This window comes from Perognathus longimembris, chromosome 7 (genome assembly GCF_023159225.1).
Source record: "Perognathus longimembris pacificus isolate PPM17 chromosome 7, ASM2315922v1, whole genome shotgun sequence".
NCBI classification, from domain to species: domain Eukaryota; kingdom Metazoa; phylum Chordata; class Mammalia; order Rodentia; family Heteromyidae; genus Perognathus; species Perognathus longimembris.
The window spans coordinates 15360608-15384995 of NC_063167.1; the positions used below are offsets into that span (position 1 = coordinate 15360608).

At 40.0% G+C, this 24388-nt stretch overlaps 1 protein-coding gene across 1 annotated transcript in view; it reads left to right on the plus strand.

Moving 5' to 3' along the window:
* Maco1 (macoilin 1) overlaps positions 1 to 24388 on the plus strand; it is a 73424-nt gene that overhangs the window by 14692 nt on the left and 34344 nt on the right. Inside the window, 5 exon segments of the mRNA XM_048350542.1 lie at positions 5490 to 5631; positions 6958 to 7084; positions 13478 to 13601; positions 15454 to 15632; positions 17674 to 18172. Of these exon segments, the coding sequence (XP_048206499.1) occupies positions 5490 to 5631; positions 6958 to 7084; positions 13478 to 13601; positions 15454 to 15632; positions 17674 to 18172 (1071 nt within the window).

Here is a 24388-nt window from a genome sequence, read left to right on the forward strand (position 1 = left end):
GCACCACTTCTGGCCATTTTTTATATATGTGGTGCAAGGGAATCGAACCCAGGGCTTCATGTATACGAGGCAAGCACTCTTGCCACTAGGCCATATTCCCAGCCACTGATTGAATTATTAAAGGTATTGAACAGGAGCCTGTTCTTTGGATAATGCTATCTAAATATTGAAATGGAGTGTTGACGGGTAGACTGGGGTGCTGACATGCTCTAGGGCATTTTGGGTAGAGAGAAGTTGGTAGTACTGTTCCCTTTCTATCTGGGAACCACCATAATGACTAGATACTAGACATGCTGAGGTACCATCATGTCTGAGCAACATTCCTGAGATGACTCCATGGGAAAAACAATCAGAAAAAAAAGATACATTCCCATGCCTCTTTCCCTTCTAGTTCTGAAGTTAGAACCCAGGGCCTCAGATGTGCTAAGCAAGCACCCTACCACTGAGCTACACTTTGAGTTTCATACAAATTTTCCCACTTTCCCCTTCTACCCCCTGCCATACTTGGGTTTGAACTCAGCCTTGCATTCGTGCTTTGCTTTGCCCCCTCAGAGTTAATTTTTCTACCGTTCCAGATTTCTAGTTCTGGCTTTTTGATGATTAATTGAAGAAAAGAATCTTGAGCATTTGTCTGCTTGGGCTGGCTTTGAACTGAGATTTTCAGGGCTCAGCCTCCTAAGCAGTTAGAATTATAAATATAAGCCACTGGAGTCAGTTTTTCCCCCTATTTTTTTTTGAAACAAGGTCTTACAACCTTGAACTCTTTATAGCAGTAGGCTAGTCTCCAACTAGAGATCCTTCTGCTCTAGTCTCCTGAGTGCTGAGATCACCAGAGTGCACCACTGGGTCTGGCTGTACATGCCAATTTTTAAATACCTTAAAAACATAGCCAAGAGCCGGGCACAGTGCTCATGCCTGGAATCTTAGCTACTCAGAAGCCTGAGATCAGAGGATCAAAATTTGTTTTGTTTTGTTTTTTGCCAGTCCTGGAGCTTGAACTCAGGGCCTGAGCACTATCCCTGACTTCTTTTTGCTCAAGGCTAGCACTCTACCACTTGAGCCACAGCACCACTTCTGGCCTTTTCTATATATGTGGTGCTGAGGAATCAAACCCAGGGCTTCATGTATACGAGGCAAGCACTCTACCACTAAGCCATATTCCCAGCCCCCAGAGGATCAAAATTTGAAACCAAGCCAGGGGAAAAATTCTGTGAGATTCTCATCTCCAGTTAACCTCCAAAACAACAACTACAACAACAAAACCCAGAGTACCCAGAGTAGAACTGTGGCTCAGTTGGCAGAGTATTAGCCTTGAGCAAAAAAGATAAGGGAACTGTGCCCAGCCCTTGAGTTTAAGCCCAGGATTCGCAACTGTGCAACACACACAAAATAAATCTTCAACACCTAGTAACATTACTGGACACCAAAAAAATTCCTCTTAGATTTATAGTCAAACTTCTTGGAAATCTAGTGTCAGCCTATATTTATGATCCTAAATACCTACACAACTCAATTATTCTTTCTAATAAAATACCCATGCTCTCCAGTGCATCCATTGTGGACCTAATGAGAATGAGAGCTGTCTCAAATGGCCAACGGGACTCTAGTGAAATGAAACCAAATGATGGGACACAAAGCTCACCACTGTGAATTCTGGCTTTTAGAGCAAGCCACCTAGAAACGTATTTACCAAACCCACAGAAGTTCTAAGAATCTATACGGGAAATTAGTCCTAGGTGACAAACTATGTATGATTATGAACATTATCGTGGAAAGTCAGATGGATTTGTTTTTAATACTTTTTACCTTACTGCCTAAAAAAAAAGAAGCCTCCTTTTTCTCCTCTCTTTGCAGAGTACATTGGTCTTTTTTTCTTTTTTTTTTTTTTTGGCCAGTCCTGGGGTTTGGACTCAGGGCCTGAGCACTGTCCCTGAGCTTCTTTTGCTCAAGGCTAGCACTCTACCACTTGAGCCACAGTGCCATTTCCAGCTTTTTTTTTGTTTATGTGGTGCTAAGGAATCGAACCCAGGGTTTTATCTATGCTAAGCAAGCATTCTACCTCTAATCCACATTCCCAGATCCAAGGTCTTTTTGTGTAGTATTGAAACCTAAAGTTTGAAGTCTTAACTTTTAGCTCAGTTGTAAAGTATGTGTTTAGTGTGCACAAAGCTCTGAGTTCAGTCTCCAGCACCAAAATAAATTTATTTTTGGCAGTACTGTGGTTTGGACTCAGGACTCAAGCTCTACTTAAGCCATTCACCCAATTCTTTTTGGCTTTAGTAGTTATTATTATTATTTAGATAGGGTTTTCCACTTTTTGCCTAGGGCCAGCCTAGGACCATGATCATCTAATTTATGGCTTCCTTGTAGCTGGGATAGGCACACACCACCATATTTGTTGAGGGGGATCTTGACAACTTTTTTGCTTAGACCAGCCTCAGACTGAGATCTCCAACAACCTCTGCCTCCCAGATAGCTGAGATGACAAGAATGTTCTACCCTTCCCAGCTCCAAATCTTTGTTTTTGATGATATTTATTTTTTCAAACAGCTAATTTGATCACACCAGCATGGAACTGTTTGTACTGCAGAATACTGTGGAAAGGGTCTGGCTGAAGTCAAAACAAATTATAGATGTTAAGCTGTATTGCAAAAAACTTTTTCTTTTAAAATGGAAAAGAGTATAATAGAAAGATGGGTAGATGGGTGCCAGTGGCTCAGGCCTGTAATCCTTGCTACTCAGGAGGCTGCGATCTGAGGATCACGGCTCAAAGCCAGCCTGGGCAGGAAAGTCCATGAGACTCTTATTTCCAGTTAACCTCCAGAAAACCAGAAGTGGCACTGTGGTTCAAGTGGTAGAGTGCTAGCCTTGAGCTGAAGAGTTCTGGGACAGCACTCAGGTCTAGAGTTCAAGCCCCACAACCAACCGACAGAAAAAAATAAAATTAAAAAACACAAAGTTTTTCAGGGGTTAGAGGAGTGGCTCAGGTGGTAGGGTGCCTGTCAATAGACATAAAGCACCAGATACCCAGTTTGAGTCCTGGTCTCCCACAAGAAAAAAAAATGTTTTAAATTAAGAGCTCATATTAAGACAGCTGTGTCTGTGTCTGTATTTAATGTTGATTTATATAAGGTAGCTTCTGGAAAAGACCACTGCATACTCTTCAGAGAATTATTAATGATGATAAAAATTCCTTTCTCTCTGGACTCCTTAGAAATAGTTCTGGTGCCCCAGGACACACTTTGAGAACCTCTACTTTACAGCATTTACTTACTATATTGACTGTTTTCAGAGTCACTTAGCTGTATGTAAGTATCTGTTTGTATTTAGAAATATTTGTTTCTGGTTTTATTCTACTGGTTATCTTCCTACTTGAACCGTTTTCTCTTGTTCTTTTTGTTTACTCACATGATTTGTCAGGGCTTTTATGTACTGTGAACTGTACATGTTTAAATTGTACCCAGGACCTGGTAACACAATCAATTTTCATTGGTAAACATAGCCACTATCCCTACAAGTTTCCTCAATCTCTGTTCTTTTTACCCTGTCCCCAGGCAATCACTGATCTGTTTTCTCTCTTTCTAGATTTGTATTTCTTGGAGTTTTATTTACATACAGTCATACATTATGTGGTGTTTTTTTTAGCAGTTTCTTTTGTGATAGTTTTTCCTTTCCTCCTTGTGCCCTGTCTCAGTAGTTCCTTCCTTTTTAATGTTGAGTAGTATTTCTTTGTATGAATATGCTAAAATTTGCTTATCCTTTCACATACTAATTGGCTTTGGTTTATATGCAAATTTGGGGTATCACAAAAATGTTGGTAATATTTGCATGTGAGTTTTGTTGACACTCTTTGCCTAGGGGTTGAGTCTGTGGATCACGTGGTCGGTCGGGAAGTATAGGATTTAACTAACAAACTGCCCAACTATTGCTAACTTAAGTCAGCACTTTATATCCCACCACAGTGTGGAATGCCCAGCTGCTTTACAGTTTCATGAGCACTCAGGTAGCTTGTAGGAGACAGTAGTTGCCATTGTACCTCAGGCTGACCTCAAACTTGCCATCCTCCTGCCTCAGCGTCCAAAGTGCCAGAGTTACAGGTATATAAGCATCAAGCCTGGCTACAATAAAAAGCCATTTTTAACATCCAAATTTGGCCAACTCCCAAAATTGGTAGGATTGAGAACATAGAAAGGGAAGTTTATTAATAGGTAGAATCTAGAGGCTTCTATTATTTATTATGCAACTAAAGAGCTAGAAAATGGATTTTTAGTTTTTAAACCATGGCCTTACCTCACTGTAAGCTTAGGGCAGTAGTTACATATGTCTCCTTCCTGGCTCATCCAAGTGTGAGAAAGAGCTAGGTAGTGAGTGTTTAACCTAATCTGGGGGAGCAAGATGCTTAAAGACTATTTCTCTACCAGCCATTTTTAGTGCATGCTGGTCCTGGGGCTTGAATTCAAGGCCTGGTCACTGTTCCTGAGCTTTTTTTAGTGCAAGTCTAGCGCTCTACCACTTGAGCCACAGTTCTACTTCCAGCCTTTTTTTTTTTTTTTTTTTTTGCCAGTCCTGGGCCTTGGACTCAGGGCCTGAGCACTGTCCCTGGCTTCTTTTTGCTCAAGGCTATCACTCTGCTACTTGAGCCACAGCGCCACTTCTGGCCGTTTTCTGTATATGTGGTGCTGGGGAATCGAACCCAGGGCCTCATGTATACGAGGCAAGCTCTCTTGCCAGTAGGCCATATCCCCAGCCCAATTCCAGCCTTTTTGATGGTTAATTGGAAATAAGTTTCACAGACTGCCTGCACAGGCTGGCTTTGAACAGCTATCCTCAGATCTCAGTCTTATGAGTAGCTAGGATTATAGTTGTGAGCCACTGGTGCCTGGCTTCTAACAGCCATTTCTGTATCCTCACAGTCCTTGATAATGATTGGCATCTGCTTCCTAAGTTAGTTTCTGCCTATTTTGGGAAGTCATTTGACTTTTGTTTAAGGTAGATGAGAGCTATGGAGAGGGGCAAGAAGAGACGACAAATGGAATTCTTGAAGCATGTAGAGTGTGCATCAAGAATTTCAAAGACTTTGAAGCAGATGTAGAGGAGAAGCAGCAGCACATTTGAAGTCTTTCAACCATGACATTTTCTTCTAATGAAGAACAGCTTGTAAGCTGTAATTTTGAGTGTTGCAGCATTTTAAAGTTAGACTTTTAGCACATTTTTAAAAAAATAGTGGTGAGATTTAAATGTGTCCCTTCATCTTAAATGGATTTAAGAATTTTTGGTCATCCTTTTATCTATGTAGTGGAGAGTATTGGGACGGACACAAGAGCCTTGTAATTGGGAAAGGCCAAGGCTGCATCTCTCTGTGCTTTATCTCCATGTGTTCCTGGTAAATGAGGTTATGTTTTTGTCTCTTTAACCAAAAGCAGTGCATTTCCTACTTGTGGTTCTTCACAAATGACCTTGAATTGATTCTTTATTTTTATATTTTGCAGTACATTTCTATACCTGAAATTCCTGGTTGTGTGGGCGCTTGTCCTCCTGGCAGATTTTGTCCTGGAGTTCAGATTTGAATACCTGTGGCCATTCTGGCTTTTCCTCAGAAGCGTCTTTGATTCCTTCAGATACCAGGGACTGGTAGGTTTACATACGTTAATACAAATTACATTTTAAATGAAAAATACAATATTAAAAAAAAGACCACCAAAGTGGCTCCATTTTGCAAATCTCTCTCATATCCAGTTCAGTATATTACAGATTTTCAGGTCTGCCTCTGAACTAGTCTGTTGTGGTATCACATGTCATGTAACTTCGAGAAAATTCCACCATACTCATGAGGGAATATGTATGCAAAAGGCAGATGTCTTAGGTTTTACAACAAAAGCTGTGCCTTAAAGATCCCCTGAAAAGATCTCAGAGACTCTCCAGGACTCTCTAGACCACATATTTGGAACTACTAGGTAAGAGTAAGGGCATACATAAGCCTCAGCTTGTTCTTTTGGGTTATATGTTAGTTCTGTTGTGTTCCATGGCTCATCTTAAAATCTAGAATGTCCTAGAATCTAACCAGGCTGGATGCTGTGGTCAGAGCAAATTCATCACAAAAAGATACTTTCAAGATGATGTCATTAGTCATTGATAAGTATGTCTGATGGAAAGCTATATTTTAATAAATTATTACCACCCAGATATTGTTTTGTTTTGTTTTTTTGCCAGTCCTGGGCCTTGAACTCAGGGCCTGAGCACTGTCCCTGGCTCCTTTTTGCTCTAGGCTACCACTCTACCACTTGAGCCACAGCGCCACTTCTGGCTTTTTCTGCTTATGTGGTGCTGAGGAATCAAACCCAGGGCTTTATGCATGCTAGGCAAGCACTCTGCCACTAAGCCATATTCCCAGACCCCACTGCATATTTCTTTATAATAAGCCAATGCTTTAAGACGCTCTTTAGGAAAGGTTTAAGAGGAAAGAGGAGGCTTTTTGTGTGTTAACATTCTGGTCCTTTCAGGTATAATCTGTATGTAGAAACCAAATGAGCCCACTGTGCTCTAATCTCAGTTTGTTCTAGACCAGTTTAATCTTCATGGTTTAAAACTTTCCTAGCTACTAAGTAGGCTGAGATATGAGGACCATGATTCAAAGCCAGCCTGGTCAGGAAAGTCCATGAGACTCTTATCTCCAGTTAATCACCAAAAATCCTGAAATGGAGCTGTGACTCAAGTGGTAGACCACTAGCCTTGGAAAAAGCTAAGGGACAGCACCCAGGCCTTGAGTTCAAGCCCCAGTACGGGCACAAAAAAATAGCACCCATTGCTTTTTATGCAGTAGATGTTAAATGTTTAAAATTTTCCTAGCTAGCTTGTTCTGTGCTCAGTAATTTTGTTCAACAAACTTTAATAACCTTCGTTTAAAAATAACAGTTTCTAAGATGTGTTTTTTAATTTTATTTTGTTTTTTCCCTTTAGGCCTTCTCAGTATTTTTTGTTTGTGTAGCATTCACATCAAATATAATATGTCTGCTCTTCATTCCCATACAATGGCTTTTCTTTGCTGCTAGCACATACGTATGGGTTCAATATGTATGGCACACAGGTAAGTCTTAATTTCTTATAGGAAATGGAATCTTAGTCTTGAGTTTTCAAAATGTGATTTTTTTTTAGTAGATTAAATTTGAATTTATATGTACACTTTAAAGTTGTTTTTCTCTAGTGGATTGTACTTTTACAAAGATATATATGTAAAAAAAGAAAAGTTGAAGTGATTTCTGTTCAGGAGTAGCTGCAGACAGCCATATGCCTAATAAGAAAAACGGTCACTGCATTTCAGTATTGAAAGCAATGTCAGAGGTTATTTTGGTGAATCCATAATTCAACATCAGCATCCCCACAGCATCCTGGCACACAGGAGTTTTACCTCTGAAAACCTATAGAGACACAGAAGTTATCTGCTATTCCTGGCACTCACTATATACCATTCGGGGGCTGCTATGATAGAAATTGTTCTTCATTACTAAGCCAAAAGCATCTTCTTATACTCAAGGAGGGCCCAGTGCTTGCTAGGAGGGCACTTTATCACTTGAGCCATACTTCAAGCTTTTTTGTTGTTGTTTGTTTTATATTTTAGATAGTGTCCCACAAAATTTGTGCCCTAGCTGTCCTGGATGATAGTCCTTATAGTTAGGCTTCCCACATGCTCATGATTGAGATAGGAATCTTTTGAACTTTTTGCCTGGGCCATCTCTGAGCCACAATTCTCCTGATCTCTGCCTCCCACATAGCTGGGATTATAGGTGTGAGTCACCATGCCCAGCTCCATTTTAAACTTTAATCCAGTGTGATTTAACTATTTTGGGGCTCACTGATTCTTTGAAGGTCAAAGAGAGCTTTTATCCAGAAAAAAAGTATGGAAATACTCAGACTTTGCCTTAAAATTTGAAGGGGTCTATAGATGATCTTCTGAAGCCAAAATGCTAATTTCTGCAAGGCAAGTGCTCTAAATAGCATAATCTCCTCCCAAGTTAAACATTTCTTTAGAGATCTGCAGACTCCATAATATACTCTTTATTTTTCTGTAAGCCAAAATACCTCTGGTTTTACTAGCTTCTGGTCATTCTGTTTTCTCTCTCTGTCTCTGTCTCTGTCTCTGTCTCTGTCTCTCTCTCTCTCTCTCTCTCTCGTGTGTGTGTGTGTGTGTGTGTGTGTGTGTGTGTGTGTGTGTGTGTATCTGTCTGTCTTACCGGGAATTGAACCCAGAGCCTCCTGCCTGTTAGGCAAGTGCTATACCACTTGAGCTATGCCCCCAGTTCTGAATCTTTTTTTTTTTTGCCAGTCCTGGGCCTTGGACTTGGCCTGAGCACTGTCCCTGGCTTCTTTTTGCTCAGGGCTAGCAGCACTCTACCACTTGAGCCACAGCTTCACTCCTGGCTTTTATGGTAGTTAATTAGAGATAAGAGTCTCACAAACTTTCCTGCCTGAGCTGGCTTCAAACCATGATCCTCAGATCTCAGCCTCCTGAAATGCTAGGATTACAGATATGAGCCACCAGTGCCAAGTTTCTCTAGGTCTCTCAAGTTTTGTTTTGTTTTGTTTTGTTTTTTGCCACTAGGCCATATCCCCAGCCCCGGTCTCTCAAGTTTTAAGAGGCTTTGTGTACTGCATTTTACGTATGTTCTCACTGGTGTATGTATACAGAATATACCATATTATTTCAAACTAAGATTGAATGGGAGTGAGTGTGTGTCTGTCTGTTTGTATCTGTGTGTGTGTGTGTGTGTGTGTGTGTGTGTGTATGTGTATGCGCGTGCTGGTACTGAGGTTTGAACTCAGGGCCTGGGCACTGTTTCTGACCTCTTTTGCTCAAGGCTAATACTCCCTATCACTTAATCCACAGCTCCACTTCCAGTTTTTTTTGGTGGTTAATTGGAAGTGAAGATCTCATGGACTTTCCTGACCAGGCTGGCTTCTAACCACAATTCTTAGATCCTAACCTCCTGAGTAGATAGGATTACAAGCTTGAGTCACCAGAGCTGACTAGATGAGATATTTTGGCAGCTCCTGCCCTCTGAAAGCCTGAAAGTGGCATGTGCCTGGGATATGAGAACTGCCTCTCAGAGGTCACTCTTGTCTGCAAAGCCAACTTGATTCTTAGGCTCAGCTGCAACCTGTGGGATTTTAACCATTGAGAGAGTGCCAAATAATAAAAGCTCTCTGGAGCAACATTCATCCTTTTCTCAGAGCTGTAAGGAGGCCCATGTAGAAGATAAAACTGAGCTCCTGTGCGTGTGAGTTTCCAATATGAGCATGGTTTGCTTTTCTTCAAGTTAGAACTCTTTTTTTTTTTCCCCCCAGTCTCAGGGCGTGAGCACTGTCCTTGGCTTCTTTTCGCTCAAGGCTAGCACTCTACCACTTGAGCCACAGCGCCACTTCTGGCTTTTTTTTTTTTTTTAATATATGTAGTGCTGAACCCAGGGCTTCATGTATACGAGGCGAGCACTTTACCACTAGGCCATATTCCCAGCCCTATTTCCTGCTTTTTGTTAGTTCCTTGGGGATAAGAATTTCACAGACTTTCCTTCCCTGGCTGGCTTTGAATTATGATCTTCAGGTCTTAGCCTCCCTTCATAGTAGATAGGAATACAAATATTGCCACTAGCACCCAGCTTGACTATGTAATCCTTAATAAGATCTTGGTAACTAGTTAAATATAGTTGTGTCACTAAATGCTACTGGCTTCTCTCCTGTCAAGGTTCAGAAATACACATTGAAATACAGTTAAGTTGTGAAATAAATAGTTGTGAATGTGTTTTTATTTCACACAATTTTTGGTGAAACAAAATAAGAAACACAATGAACCCCTCTGTTCTTTTTGGGGCTTGACAAATAGTGCAGTTTATATAGTGTATGGCTAATTTTTCTTCCAGTTGTTAAAATTTAAAATCCTTTCTTAATATTAGGAATGATTAATTGAATTATATACAGCCATACAAGAATGATAATTTTTGCCCCTCCACAGATGAATGGATCCAAAAAATATGATACCTATACACAATGGAATACTACATAGCGATTAGAAATGGTGAAATATTGGTATTTGCAGGGAAATGGTCAGAACTTGAACAAATAATGTTGAGCGAGACAAGCCTAGAACACAGAAACAAAGGGGCATGATCTCTTTGATATATGACTGTTAAGGTAGGGGGAGGGGAAACAGTAGAGACCAGGTCTGTGAAACCAAAAACTTCTTGTCAAATGGTATTTCCCTCAGGTTTGGGTCAGCGACCCTACATTATGTAACTAAAACTAAACAACTACTCAACATATAAAGGTCAAAGATAGACCTCTCAGTGGACCACAATAGCTCAAAAGCTATGTATGTATGTTTATATAAGACAAGGATAAGCAAACTCTATTGGTGACGTTACATTTAAAGTCCTAAGTGAATTTCCTTTGGCGTAGGCCACGTGGATACTGTATATGTTTTTGATACACTGTGTATTGTATATATGTCTAACTGATCTAGGGAAGGGAAAGAAAAACAGGGTGTAAGATATCACAAGAAATGTACACACTGCTCTATTATGTAACTGTACCCCTTTTGCACAACACCGTGTCAAAAAATTTTTAATTAATAAAAAAAAGAATGATAATTTTGTATCATGAACTTTTTTCTCTTGTTCTTAAAAGGCCCAGATATAAAACTAAATTTATGACATAATTATTATAATTGTTCAAAAATACTCTCAACGTAATTTCACTTATTTAATAGATGTAGAAATGCAGGTATTTTGTTCCTTTTAGTTTTTTTTTTTGGTCAGTCCTGGGGCTTGGACTCAGGGTCTGAGCACTGTCCCTGGCTTCTTTTTGCTCAAGGCTAGCACTCTGCCACTTGAGCCACAGCGCCACTTCTGGCCATTTTCTGTATATGTGGTGCTGGGGAATTGAACCCAGGGCTTCATGTATACGGGACGAGCACTTTTGCCACTAGGCCATATCCCCAGCCCCTCCTTTTAGTTTTTTAAAAAACAAATAAAATTTACAAATAAATGAATATAGAAAGAATAGGAATATTTGAAATGATTTAAAAATATATTGTGGGTTTCTCTTTTTCCCCTGTGTTGTGAAGAATACCTACTTTTTTGTTGTTAAATCTGTGAGAATGAGATATAAACTGCCTTCACAGAGCTTCCAGAGTTGACTTAACTTGAAGAGAATGTGCTTAAGAGTACTTGAGTTTTCCTAGGAAGCGGGCTCACTGCCACATCTGGAAAGGTGAACCAAATTTGCATAAACTCTGCATTTTACTTTTCTTGTCAACAAAATGTGAGAGCGACATTAAGTGATCCTTCTAAGAGATCACTATGACCTTTAAAGACCCTATGATGTTTTTAGTTTAATTTCTTCGCACAAATCCGTAGTGAAAAGCCTGCAGGACACGAATGGCCTTCACTCTCTCATGCCTATCACAATGCACATTCAGAAATATTCTATTTGCAGGTTGCTTTTTTCTCCTTTGAATTATTGGGGGATTTTGTTATTGCTTGTTTATTTAAATTGAGCAGGTATGGGGACTTGAACTCAGGGCCTCTCACTATTGCTTAGCTTTTTTTTAACCACTTGAGTCACACCTCTACTTCTGGCTTTTTGATGATTTACTGATGATAAGAGTCTCACAAACTTTCTTGCCCAGCCTGGCTTTTAACCATGATATTCAGATCTCAGCCTCCTGAGTAGCTGGAATTTACACAAGTGACCACTAGTCTCCAATCACAAATGGTTTTTAATTACCAAAGGAATACCAGCATGGGATTAAGGGGAAAAAAATAAGCAAAACTTTTTCAAATAGTACCTAAATGTCAGGAAAAATGGCTTTGTTGTACAACTCATTCTTACTTAAGAATGTTATATTCTTGAAACATCATTCCATGATAATACAGATCTTGTTCAGGTTTTAGAAACCCTGTCACATTGTTTCATTACACAGGTTTGTCCTAATTAGTAAATTTTTGTTATTGCAAATAATACTACATTGAATATTCTTTTTTTGTATTTCTGTAGGGTAGAGTCCTGGAAGTGGAATCTGGGTTAAAAATATATGTATTTTAGACTTAACTATACTGCCAAGTTGCCTTCTAGCAAAGTTGTCACAGTTTTATTAAGTATAAGAACATAACTTTTTCTATACCTCCCCCTACACTATACTTAACCTTTAAATTTTTCTTGGTAGATTTTTTTTTAAAGAATCTGTTTTTGGGTTTTTTTCTTAAATATATTTTGCTATCTTTAAGTAGTTGTACAAAGAAAGAATGTTTTAATTTGTTTTTCTCTTACCAAGAAAGAATACAATATTTTTCATGTTCTTTAGCCATCTATATTTTTCCTCTCATGACTTACAAATGTTCTCCTTCTTTGTGCCTTACACATGCTAAGATTGTTTTGTTTTATTTTTTTGCCAGTCCTGGGGCTTGAACTCAGGTCCTGGGCCACTTCCCTGAGCTTCTTTTCTCAAGGCTAGCACTCTACCACTTGAACCACAGCACCACTTCCAGCTTTTTCTGTGTATATGGTGCTGGGGAATCGAACGCAGGGCTTCATGTATGCTAGGTAAGCACTGTACCACTAAGCCACATTCCTGGCACCGTGTTTTATTTTTTTATTTTTATTTTTACCAGTCCTGGATCTTGGACTCAGGGCCTGAGCACTGTCCCTGGCTTCTTTTTGCTCAAGGCTATCACTCTGCTACTTGAGCCACAACACTACTTCTGGCCATTTTCTGTATATGTGGTGCTGGGGAATTGAACCCAGGGCTTCATGTATGGGAGGCAAGCACTCTTGCCACTAGGCCATATTCCCAGCCCCTTGTTTTATTTTTTTTAAGATGAGATCTATGTTACCCAGGCTGGCCTTGAACTCCTGCCTCAGTTTCCCCAGTGCTGGGACCATAGGCGTGCAGCAGCAGTCCCAGCTTTCATTACCTTTTATTGGTTGTGGGCATCTTTTTATGTCAGGATGATTAATCCTTTGTTTCACGTATCTTCTGAATATTTCTTTGTTTGGTTTTTTTTTTTTTTTTTTTTTTTTTGGCCAGTCCTGGGCCTTGGACTCAGGGCCTGAGCACTGTCCCTGGCTTCTTTTTGCTCAAGCACTCTGCCACTTGAGCCACAGCGCCCCTTCTGGCCATTTTCTGTATATGTGGTGCTGGGGAATCGAACCCAGGGCCTCATGTATATGAGGCAGGCACTCTTGCCACTAGGCCATATCCCCAGCCCCTTCTGAATATTTCTTGACGGAATGTTTTCCTTTTATTTTTGTCAAAGATTCTGTGAAATTGCTCGTTAAATAAAAGCTTTCAGTTTGGATCCAATTGCTTTTAAGTTTAGTTCAGTGGAAAATCTTTGTGAAAGTTGCTATAGTTGAATCAGTCACTCAAACAACCCATCTGTTATATTCATATATCATTGATGCTTGTCTCTCTGCTGCTTTCCCACAGAAAGGGGAGTGTGTTTGCCTACAGTATCCCTCTGGATACTCTTTGTTTATATTGAAGCAGCAATTAGATTTAAAGATCTCAAAAATTTTCATGTAGACCTTTGTCGTCCATTTGCTGCTCACTGGTGAGTATTACCTGTATTCTTCATGTGTAATTCATGTCAATGTAAACTGGTAAGTTCACTTGATTTTTTTCTTAGCCCAGGGAGCACATGCATCGTACTGGTAAAGAGCATGAGCTGTTCGTTCTACTAGGCATGATGGCACATGCTTTGTAGCCCTAGGCCTTGAGAGACTGAGGCAGGAGGCAAAGTGCAAAGCCAACCTGGACTACAGAGCCATACTCTTGTTTAAAAAAGATCATAAAAACCTTTAGCCTACTTTTCAGATAGATGAGTGTTGGAATCCCAGCTTTTTCCACTGGGATTATGTTGTTCATTAGGTCATTATCTACTTTCTTACCTGTCTCCTGGGATCATGGGAAACAGGAAACGAGGTGATTTATGTAAAATGTTTAACATAATACCAAGCACATAGATGAATGCTAAATTATTTTTATTATAATCTGATAGTAATTTCAGAAGGTCTTTCTGGACTACATGATTATTTCGTGACATAAAATAACAGAATTTTCTTTAGCCAATTTACAGAAGTAACTTTCATAACTTTCAAAGGACTATTGCTTCTGAGTATTGAAAGATTTTTCATTTAATCTAACCAGAAACAGTTTTGAAAATGAGCTCGATTTTTATACATGTTGATTATAAAATTACATATTATGTTTCTCATAAATGTACCAGTTTTTGTTCATGTTTATGACAAAATTCAAAATAAATAGAAAATATTGTTTCCAGTATTTTTTATCTTTTCACAAACAAGTGAATTAAAATAAACCTATTCATTAAAACATGTTTCTTTAAATTTGTAGGGAGACTACATCTAATCTTAACTATGCACTGATAAGAGTTGATGTTAATGAAGCTTAATATGAGTTTGACAATGTTTGCAGAGGCTTTGAAATGGCATTAGACAGGATGATGAGTTGAATGAAAATATTTCTGCCATCTATCTCAGAATTAAAGTTATAAGTACACCTGGTTTAATTTCGTAGCACAACCCTGATATCTGACACTTACTTAAAAGATTCTTTAATTTATGTGTGACAGTATTTGTGAATTAATTTTCTAGGAATAGCTGATGACGTTACTCAGGCAGTAAGAAAATTAAGTTAAAATTAGTCAGCTTCTAATGTTAAAAACGGAATGCCCTTTTGATTTTTTTTAATATTTATTTTGTTGTGATCAACCATAAAACCTGTCCCTTCTTAGTTCTTAGCATACAGATACTGCAATTCTAATGCATAAGCCGGACCAATAATTCTTGAGAGACTCTAGCCACTGCATCTGACTGTCACTGTTGCAACTCCTTGAATTGATTTAAAGAGCACTGAAGTCTGATGGGAAGCTTTTTTTTTTTTTAATGGATTAGTAGTCCTGCTGTTCGCTGGGGGCTTGTTCTGTATGTGACTGCCTCTGATTTTCAAATGAAAATGTGGAATGATAATTTTAAAAATGTCATTTAGATACCACATTTATGTATGCTTTTACTGAATACTGTCTTCAGCTATCATCAGCTAGACTTTATTTTTTAATTGTAAGAATTTATCTTCTTTTTTTTTTTTTTTTTTTTTTTGTCAATCCTGGAGTTTGAACTCAGGGTCTAGGCACTGTCTCTGAGTTTCTTTTGCTCAAAGGTAGCACTCTGCCACTTTGAGCCACAGCACCATTTCCTTCCAGCTTTTTCTGAGAAATCGAGCCCAGGGCTACATGCATGAAAGGCAAGCACTCTACCACTAAGCCACATTCCCAGCCCCTTTACCTTCTAATTTTAAGTCACAGGTATCCTGATGTACTTGATTTGATGCATGTATTGTTTTTTTCAAACTTGCAATGATTGGCTGGATTGTCTTCTTTCTAGTATTGGTTATCCTGTGGTGACTTTGGGCTTTGGCTTCAAAAGTTATGTGAGCTACAAAATGCGGTTAAGAAAGCAAAAGGAAGTACAAAAAGAGAACGAATTCTACATGCAGCTTCTTCAGCAGGCCCTCCCTCCAGAGCAACAGATGCTACAGAAGCAAGAAAAAGAGGCGGAGGAAGGTAGGGATTTACCCCAAAGCTGTCAGCCGATCTGCTGTGTCTCCTTGTAGAGTTTTCTTTTCGGAGCAGTAGCTAGGGCTTTGGGTTTTCCTCTTTTCTGGTATTCTGCCTCAGAGCCATTGTTTTACCTAGTCAGAAGATAAAGTATGGCCAAGTACTGGTGGCTCATACCTGTAATCCTAGCTACTCAGGAGGCTGAGATCTGAGGAGTGCAGTTCAAAGCCAGTCCGGGCAGAAAAGTTTGTGAGACTCTTATCTCCCGTTAACCACCAGAAAACTGGAAGTGGAGCTGTGGCTCAAAGTGGTGAAGTGCTAGTCTTGAGTGGAAGAGTTCAGGATAGTGGCTAGGCCTTGAGTTCAAGTCCCAAGGTCCTGAGTTCAAGTCCCACAACTGACAAAAAAAAAAGATAGAATATGGATAAGGTCTTGCTACCTACACTCTGAGGATATCTGCTTCTAAATATGCTACATATTTGTTTATTCATTCATCATTTTCTAAATATGTTTATTTCATTATTTTTTCATTTATTTGATACTTTGTTACAACAAAATGATATTTAACTTTAAATTGCAACTGAACAAGCCAAGAACCATAGTATAAACAAAATAGAGATTTGAACCTGTAGGATCGATTTATAAGTTGTAAATCAGAAGTCTTCTGAATACAGCAAAGACAGAAAGTGCTGATTATCCTGTTTCATATAATGCGACAGAGATTTTAAATTGAACTATTTATTTGTGTGTATGTGTATGTGTGTGTTGTGGGGCTTGAACTCTGGGCCTGGGCGCTTCCCTGAGCTCTTCAGCTCAAGGCTAGTACTCTACCACTTGAACCACAGCACCACTTCCAGTTTTCTGGTGGTTAATTGGAGTTAAGAGTCTCACAGACTTTCCAGCCAGGCTGGCTTTGAACTGCAATCCTCAGATCTCAGCCTCTTGAGTAGCTATAGGATTATCAGTGTGAACCACTGGCGCCCAGGAAATTGAACCATTTTTAATGAAACCACTAGCACAGATATGCAACCAATAGATAAAGATGAATTGACAACAGTATTAGTTTTCTTGGCTTGGATATTAGAAGTTTGAAGTCATGTTTTTAGTTAATATATGTCAAAATCTGAGATTTTCTGAGATTGTGCAAAAATGTCTCTCAAATTGACATGAACAAATTGGAACACATAGAATTGACACAGAAAACTATTTACTAGAGATTTAACTTTGCACCACATGCTGACTAAGCAGGTGCTCTACCACTTGAACCACACCTCCAGTCCAGAAAGTTTTTTAAAAGTGGCCTAGTATATGGTATAGACTTCTTATTACCTCAGCACTGGAGTCAAGAAGGGGTAGATAGCCTTTATGCTGAAATCACACCTCTTGTTTCATTAACTTTTTTATTTCCAGTAAAATGGTTAGTAGTTCAATCCAGTTATTTATTTATTTTTTTTTTTGGGCTGGCCTGGGGCCTGGCACAGTGCCTCAGTTTTTTTGGTCAGGGTTAGCACTCTACCACCTGAGCCACAGAGTCACTTTGGCCTTTTCTGTGATTAACTGGCAATAAGAATCTCACAGACTTTCCCGCTGGGGCTGGCTTTGAATTGTGATCCTCAGATCTCAGCCTCCTGAGTAGCTAAGATTTGAAACATGAGCCACTGGTACTTGGCAATCCAGTTATCTTTTAAAAATTAGGAGAATAATTTGACTTTTTCCTTTCATCATCAATGATAGACAAATTTGATTTGATTGATGTAATAAGTGTGGCTTAATTACAATATTCTAAAATTATTTTAAGGTCAAATCTTTAGTAGTTTGGTATTCAAAAATGATGATGATTTTCTAAAGTACAGATTCTCAAACAGACTTGCTTCTTGAAGTTAGCATGATGTGTAGTAACTATTGCTTCTAAATGAGTTCACAAATTAATGTAGTAAATTTCTAAGGCAAGCTAATAGGTTTGTTGAGTCAATGTTATCTTACATCTTTAAAACTGAATATTCCAGTGTGGGCTGTTTTGTTTGTTGGCTTGTTTTTGGTATTGTAGCAGCCAAAGGACTACCTGATATGGATTCCTCGATCCTTATACATCACAATGGAGGCATCCCAGCCAACAAAAAACTGTCCACAACTTTGCCAGAGATAGAATATCGAGAAAAAGGAAAAGAAAAGGACAAGGATGCCAAAAAACACAACGTTGGAATAAATAACAACAATATTCTACAACCTGTAGACTCTAAAATACAAGAAATTGAGTATATGGAAAACCATATCAATAGTAAAAGGTTAAATAATGATCTTGTGGGAAGTACAGAAAATCTCTTAAAAGAGGACTCATGCACTGCTTCAAAAAATTACAAAAATGCCAGTGGAGTTGTGAACTCCTCCCCTCGAAGTCACAGTGCTACAAACGGGAGCATCCCTTCCTCCTCTAGTAAAAACGAGAAGAAGCAGAAGTGCACCAGCAAGAGTCCAAGCGCACACAAGGACTTAATGGAAAACTGTATTCCTAATAACCAGCTAAGCAAACCAGATGCACTGGTAAGGTAAGTGTGCAGGCCATGTCCTTCCCAGTCTTTCTAGTAAACTCAACATGCTTGCAAAGGCCCCCCTAGGGCTGGTTGTCTGTGATCAGATGTGACTAGTGCCATTTTGGTGTTCGATATACATGGGTTTGTTGGCCACTTACTTGTGTTATTGTCTTGAAGCATTGATTTAGCGTTTTCTGGTGTTCTATCTAAGAGGTAATGGTGATCACTTTCCACATTTCACAGATTTCCATGTGGCCTGACTCTTCAGGTATATGTACTTGTCCTTTCATGTTTGCATATCCAAAGTTCTTTTGGCAAATGCACAATAGAAGAGTTTGTGCCCCGTCATGCAAATCTATTTGTCAAACAGACACAGGTAGTGGGGAGTGAGAACATGCTGTCTTGGTCACAAGTCTTTGTCACCTTGCACTTGTTTTTCTTTTCTTTTTTTTTTTGGCCAGTCCTGGGGCGTGGACTCAGGGCCTGAGCACTGTCCCTGGCTTCTTTTTGCTCAAGGCTAGCACTCTGCCACTTGAGCCACAGCGCCTCTTCTGGCCGTTTTCTAGATATGTGGTGCTGGAGAATCGAACCCAGGGCTTCATGTATAGGAGGCAAGCAAGCTCTCTTGCCACTAGGCCATATTCCCAGCCCCTTGCACTTGTTTTTCTGTGTGTTTCTTTTTCTGTGATTAGAATGTGAAGTACCCACAGATAACCCTGAGAAAGTTCAGTTTGAAAAGTAATTTATTTGTAAAGATTCTATAGATGAAACAGAATTGTAGATGTAGATGTTAGTCTGAAATATTCCTTTTTATCTTTAAAAGAATAATGTCATTGTGTCACACTGGCTTAGACTTAATTTTGCTGAGTTATATAAGACTAAATGTTACAGACATTGTAGCCTTTACAAAGCTCAGGTATTTACTCAGGAAGTAGATGTGAACTTGTCACAGGTAACTTAGGAGGTCAACTGTAACTCATTCAGTCCACTAAGCGATCTTATACCCTACTTCCTCTGTCACACAAAGGCCAAGGACAATTTGAGGAGGGAAAGTTTCCAGCATTATAAATGATAGGCAAGCTGGGTTGCCAGTTGCTTACACCTGTGATCCTAACTGCTCAGGAGACTGAGTTTTGAGAGTCACAGTTAGAATACAACCTGGGCACACAAATCAGCAAGACTTAGCACCAGTTAACCAGCAATAATCCCAAAGTAGAGGCATAGCTCAAGTGGTAGAACATCCTCCCTGAATGTAAAAGCTGAGCAAAGCCCTGAATTCAAGACCCAGTACTGACACAAAATGAATTTTTTTTTTGCCAGTCCTGGAGCTTGAACCCAGGGCCTGAGCACTGTCCCTGAGCTTCTTTGCTCAGGGATAGCTACTCTACCACTTGAGCCACAGCGCCACTTCTGGCTTTTTCTGTTTATTTGGTGCTGAGGAATCGAACCCAGGGCTTCATTGATGATAGGCAAGCAGTCTACCCCTAGGCCACATTCCCAGCCCAAAATGAAGTTTTTTTGATTGGCAACTGAAATAAGGAAAGCATATTTCTGTTCTATGCCAAGCAGCAGAGGTTTCATAGCCCACATGAACTTTTGGAAACATGCTTTGGCTGCTACAGGACAGGCGTCCACAGTGTTAGGACATTTTGTCCACTCATGCTCTGTGTAGTCAACACTTGGCAGAGAGCTCTCCTCCAGATACCCGTGGGAGAGAGACCCATCATTTCCCACAAATCCTCTAGATGCTCTAGATGTGACACCTGTCACAGTTATTTCACATCTTTTTTTCTATATGATTTTAAGAATAACAGTCAAAGCCACGTGTCTGTGGCTTACACCTGTAATCCTTGCTACTCAGGAGGCTGAGATCTGAGGATTGTGATTTGAAGCCTGGGCAGCAAAATCCATGTGACTCTTATCTCCAATTAATGACCCCAAAACTGGAAGTGGAGCTGTGGCCCAAGTGGTAGAGTATTAACTTCGAGCACAAAGAGGCTCAGGGATAGCGGCCTAGCTCTGAGATCGAGCCCTACGACTAGTAGTCGAGTCAAAATAGCTTTCCTCTGGTGGTTGTTGCTGGAGAGCAATCAAAAGGCTCCTTCTGGGCGCTAGTTGTGGTGCTTATTGGCTGTCCTATTGCCTCTGTCCTCAGTAGAGAAGGTCTTGGGGCAGGGGTGTGCTTCCTCTTTGGTCACCAGTGTGCACAGTACCCGTAGGCCCAAGAGCATAACCGTTTCACAGAACTATTTGCTGCAAATACATAAATAGAAAATACTGTGTTTGAGCAGTTTTATAAACTTGCATAGGATTATTTTCAATTTTTTTAATGTATTACAAAAAATGGAAGGAAGACCCAAACTATACAACAAGTGGAGGGGAATTTTAGTATGCTTAGCATCCGTTTATTTAGTGGAAGTTAAGCACCAATATTACTTAAGCCATATTAAAGAGTATGAGAAACTATTCTTGATATAGTGTTTCATGAAGAAAGGAGAAAACAAAACATTTTTTTCTAATATGCACTGTAAAAAAGGGATTTGATAGGAAAAGTAAAAATGTTAGGGAAAGTTATTGCCTCAGGATAGTTTTAGGCATTTTATTTCTATTTTTTTCTTTTTTCTTTTATATCTTTTCAAAATTTTCCATGAAGAGCAACAATGAAAGGTATTTGTTTGAGCACATATCCAGCTTGGTTGAAGGAGGCCTTATTTCCCCTCTTCTCCCCCTTGCCTGTCTCCTCTGTCTCCTTCTCTCCCGTTTCCTCTTGTTTGATTGCATGTATGTTTCAGTGTTAATAAGACTGACTAATGTAGATCTGATATGTTTCATTTGTTAACTAAAGAGTGAGTTTGTCATCTTTAGATGGAGCAGGCTGGACCAAGTAGTTTCTAAGGCTCCTTCTAAAGTCAATATGCAGATACACCAGGATGTAGATAAAGCAGGGTGTACACAGTTCCAGTCTGGCTGTCACTTTCACAGGGCTGCTTCCAAATGCTTTTTCTAATGTTTAAGAAAAAAGCAGATGGCTACAGCAGTAATGAATTAGTAGCACATTGTGTAGATATGTCTGGATCAAAATCATTGAGGGGTGGGAATATGGCCTAGTTGCAAGAGTGCTTGCCTCGTATACATGAAGTCCTGGGTTCGATCCCTCAGCAACACATATATAGAAAATGCCAGAAGTGGCGCTGTGGCTCAAGTGGCAGAGTGCTAACCTTGAGCAAAAAGAAGCCAGGGACAGTGCTCAGGCCCTGAGTCCAAGCCCCAGGACGGGGGGGGGGGGGGGGGGGGAAGATTGATTGAGAGTTGCTAGTTTTAAAAACCAATTCATTGACATTTGAAGGAAGCATTTACTTACTAGGCCACTACTTTCAAGGAAGGTCCTTGTAGTTTGCTGTAGCTGCTCAGAAAAGCTTTGACGGCACTTCCTGTGAGGCAGCACGTCGTCCTGCAGGACTTTTCTGAAGCTCTTAGGAGCTTTGATGGATGTGTCCTAGGATGCTGTCTCCCATGGGGTAGCAAACACTGCAGCATACAGGTCAAATCTGGCCTCTTGCCTGGTTTTGTAAATTAAATTTTTGTTGGACCGTAGCCACTCTCATCCATTTACATAATGTCAGTGGATCCTTTCGTGCCACGGTAGGGGAGTAGAGTAGCTGGGATAGGGACTGCATGGTCTGTGCAGCCAGAAGAACTATTTACTTTCTGGCCCTATTCAAACAAAGTATGCTAACCCCGCTTGTATAGTGCCTGCTTGGTTTGAAGATCTTTCTCCCTAGTGGATTGTAAACTCTAGAGCCCAGAACCAGGGTCTCATCATTTATGTCTCTATAGAAATCGAGGGCTTGGTGATTGTGAAATAAATGAGTGGAGCAGGCTGTAATTTCTCAGGAAATGCAGGACAGTGTGGAGAAGAAGGTGGCAAATAGACTGCTGAGGTAAAGAAGTGCCAGGGAAGGCCTAGAACTTGGGAGCATTAAGTGTTGCCTAGGCCAGTCCCAATGACTCATACTTCCAAAATGACCCTGTTTCTTTTAGCCTGTGTTATAGATTCTTTACCCAATGTATTTAAAAGCAGAGGTACGATAATGTTGGTAGCCAAAAATGTTTTTGTTCCTAACATGGCAAAAGTCCTAGACAAAAAAATCAGTTATTTTAACTAAGTATAATATTAGAAAGGAATAATGTATATTTAGTAAAGTTTGTTTAAACTTTTTTTGTTTGTTTTTTGCCAGTCTGGGGCCTTGGACTCAGGCCTGAGCACTGTCCCTCGCTTCTTTTTGCTCAAGGCTAGCACTCTACCTCTTGAGCCACAGCACCACTTCTGGCTTTTTCTATATATGTGGTGCTGAGGAATTGAACCCAGGGCTTCATGAATACGAGGCGAGCACTTTACCACTAGGCCATATTCCCAGCCCTAAACTTTTTTTTTTTTTATACTAGGGATTGAACTCAGGGCCTCACATATGCCAGGCCTGGCCTCTACCACTTGAACTTTGCCACTCAGACTGATTTGTTTACATTTTTTCCAGTGGTTAATTTTAAAATATTTCCAGCCAGGTGCTGGCAACTTATACCTGTAACCCTAGCTCCTTAAGTGGCTAAAATCTGAGGGATCATGGTTCAAAGCCAGCTAGGCAGAAATGTTTACAAGACTTATCTCCAGTTAACAAGCGAAAAGCTGGGTTAGAGATCACAACCTGAGCAAGTAAACTGAGCAAATCCCCTAAAGTTTATTATAGCAGATAAATAATAAATCTCTGCATATTTATGCATATATATATTCAGGTATGTATGTATTTTTGGTCTTCTTAACTGCAAAAAATAAAAGTCAGAAATTCTTATAAAAAGGAGAAAACAGTCCCATTACTGTGACACCAGTCACTTAATATTTTATGTTTTCAACATAGTAAAAAAATTCTTAGACAGGTGCTAGTAGCTCTATAATCCTAGCTACTCAGGAGGCTGAGATCTGAGAATCACAGTTCAAAGCCAGCCCAAGCAGGAATGTCGGTGAGACTCCTATCTCCAATTAATCACCAAAAAGCCAGAAAATGGAGTTGTGCCTCAAATGGTAGAGCACTAGTGTTGAGCACAAAAGCTTGTGCACACACACATACACACACACACACACACACACACACACACACACACACACACACACCTTAGTGAAAAGGAGAAAAATAGGAAGTAGAGGTGTGGCCCAAATGGTAGAGCACCATCTGGGAGCAAAAAGGAATTGAGAGCCCTGGATTCAAGCCTCAGTAATGGCACCAAAAAAAGGAAGGAAAAAAAAAAACTTGAACAGAATGTGTAGGGATTTACCATCTGTGTTCTTCGTCTGTACATGCCACCCCCCTCCCCCGTTATCAATATTTTCCGACAGAGTGGAGCATTTATTACAATGAACTTGTATTGACCTTAAGTTTATAGTGAACATTAAGATTAACCCTTGGGTGTTATACATCCTATGGGCTTAAATAAAAAGCTTTTTTTGGGGGGTGGGGGGGTTGTGGTAGTAGGCAAGGTGCTAGGCATGCCCTCTACCACTTGAGCCACACCTCCAGTCCTGGCTTGAACACATTTATAATGACAGCTATCCACTATCATAGTATCATGTAGGAAGTTGCCTAAAAATCCTATTTATTCCACTCTTCCCTCTCTCCCCTATTAGGCAGTGATATTTTCACTGTCTTCTAATTTTGCCTTTTCTGGAGTATCACATAGCCTATTCAGACTAGCTTCTTTCACTTAAGGATATACATGGGGCTGGGAATATGGCCTAGTGATAAAGTGCTCGCCTCGTATACGTGAAGCCCTGCGTTCAATTCTTCAGCACCACATATATAGAAAAAAGCCGGAAGTGGTGCTGTGGCTCAAGAGATAGAGTGCTAGCCTTGAGCACAAAGAGGCTCAGGGACAGTGCCTAGGCCTTGAGTTCAAGCCCCAATACTGGCCACACACACAACACACACACACACACACACACACACACACACACACACACACACATTTAAAATCCCTACTGTGTACAGGAGGCTGAGATCTAGAGGATTGAAGTTCAAAGCCAGCAGGAGCAGAAAAGTCTAGTTTTCATCTCCAAAATAATCAGCAAAAACCAAAACTTGATGTGTGCTAATGGTGGAGCACCAACTGAGCAAGAGCTAGGCCCTGACACCAATACTGATTAAATAACGAAATATGATTTCTGGGTGGCTTGGTAGCTCT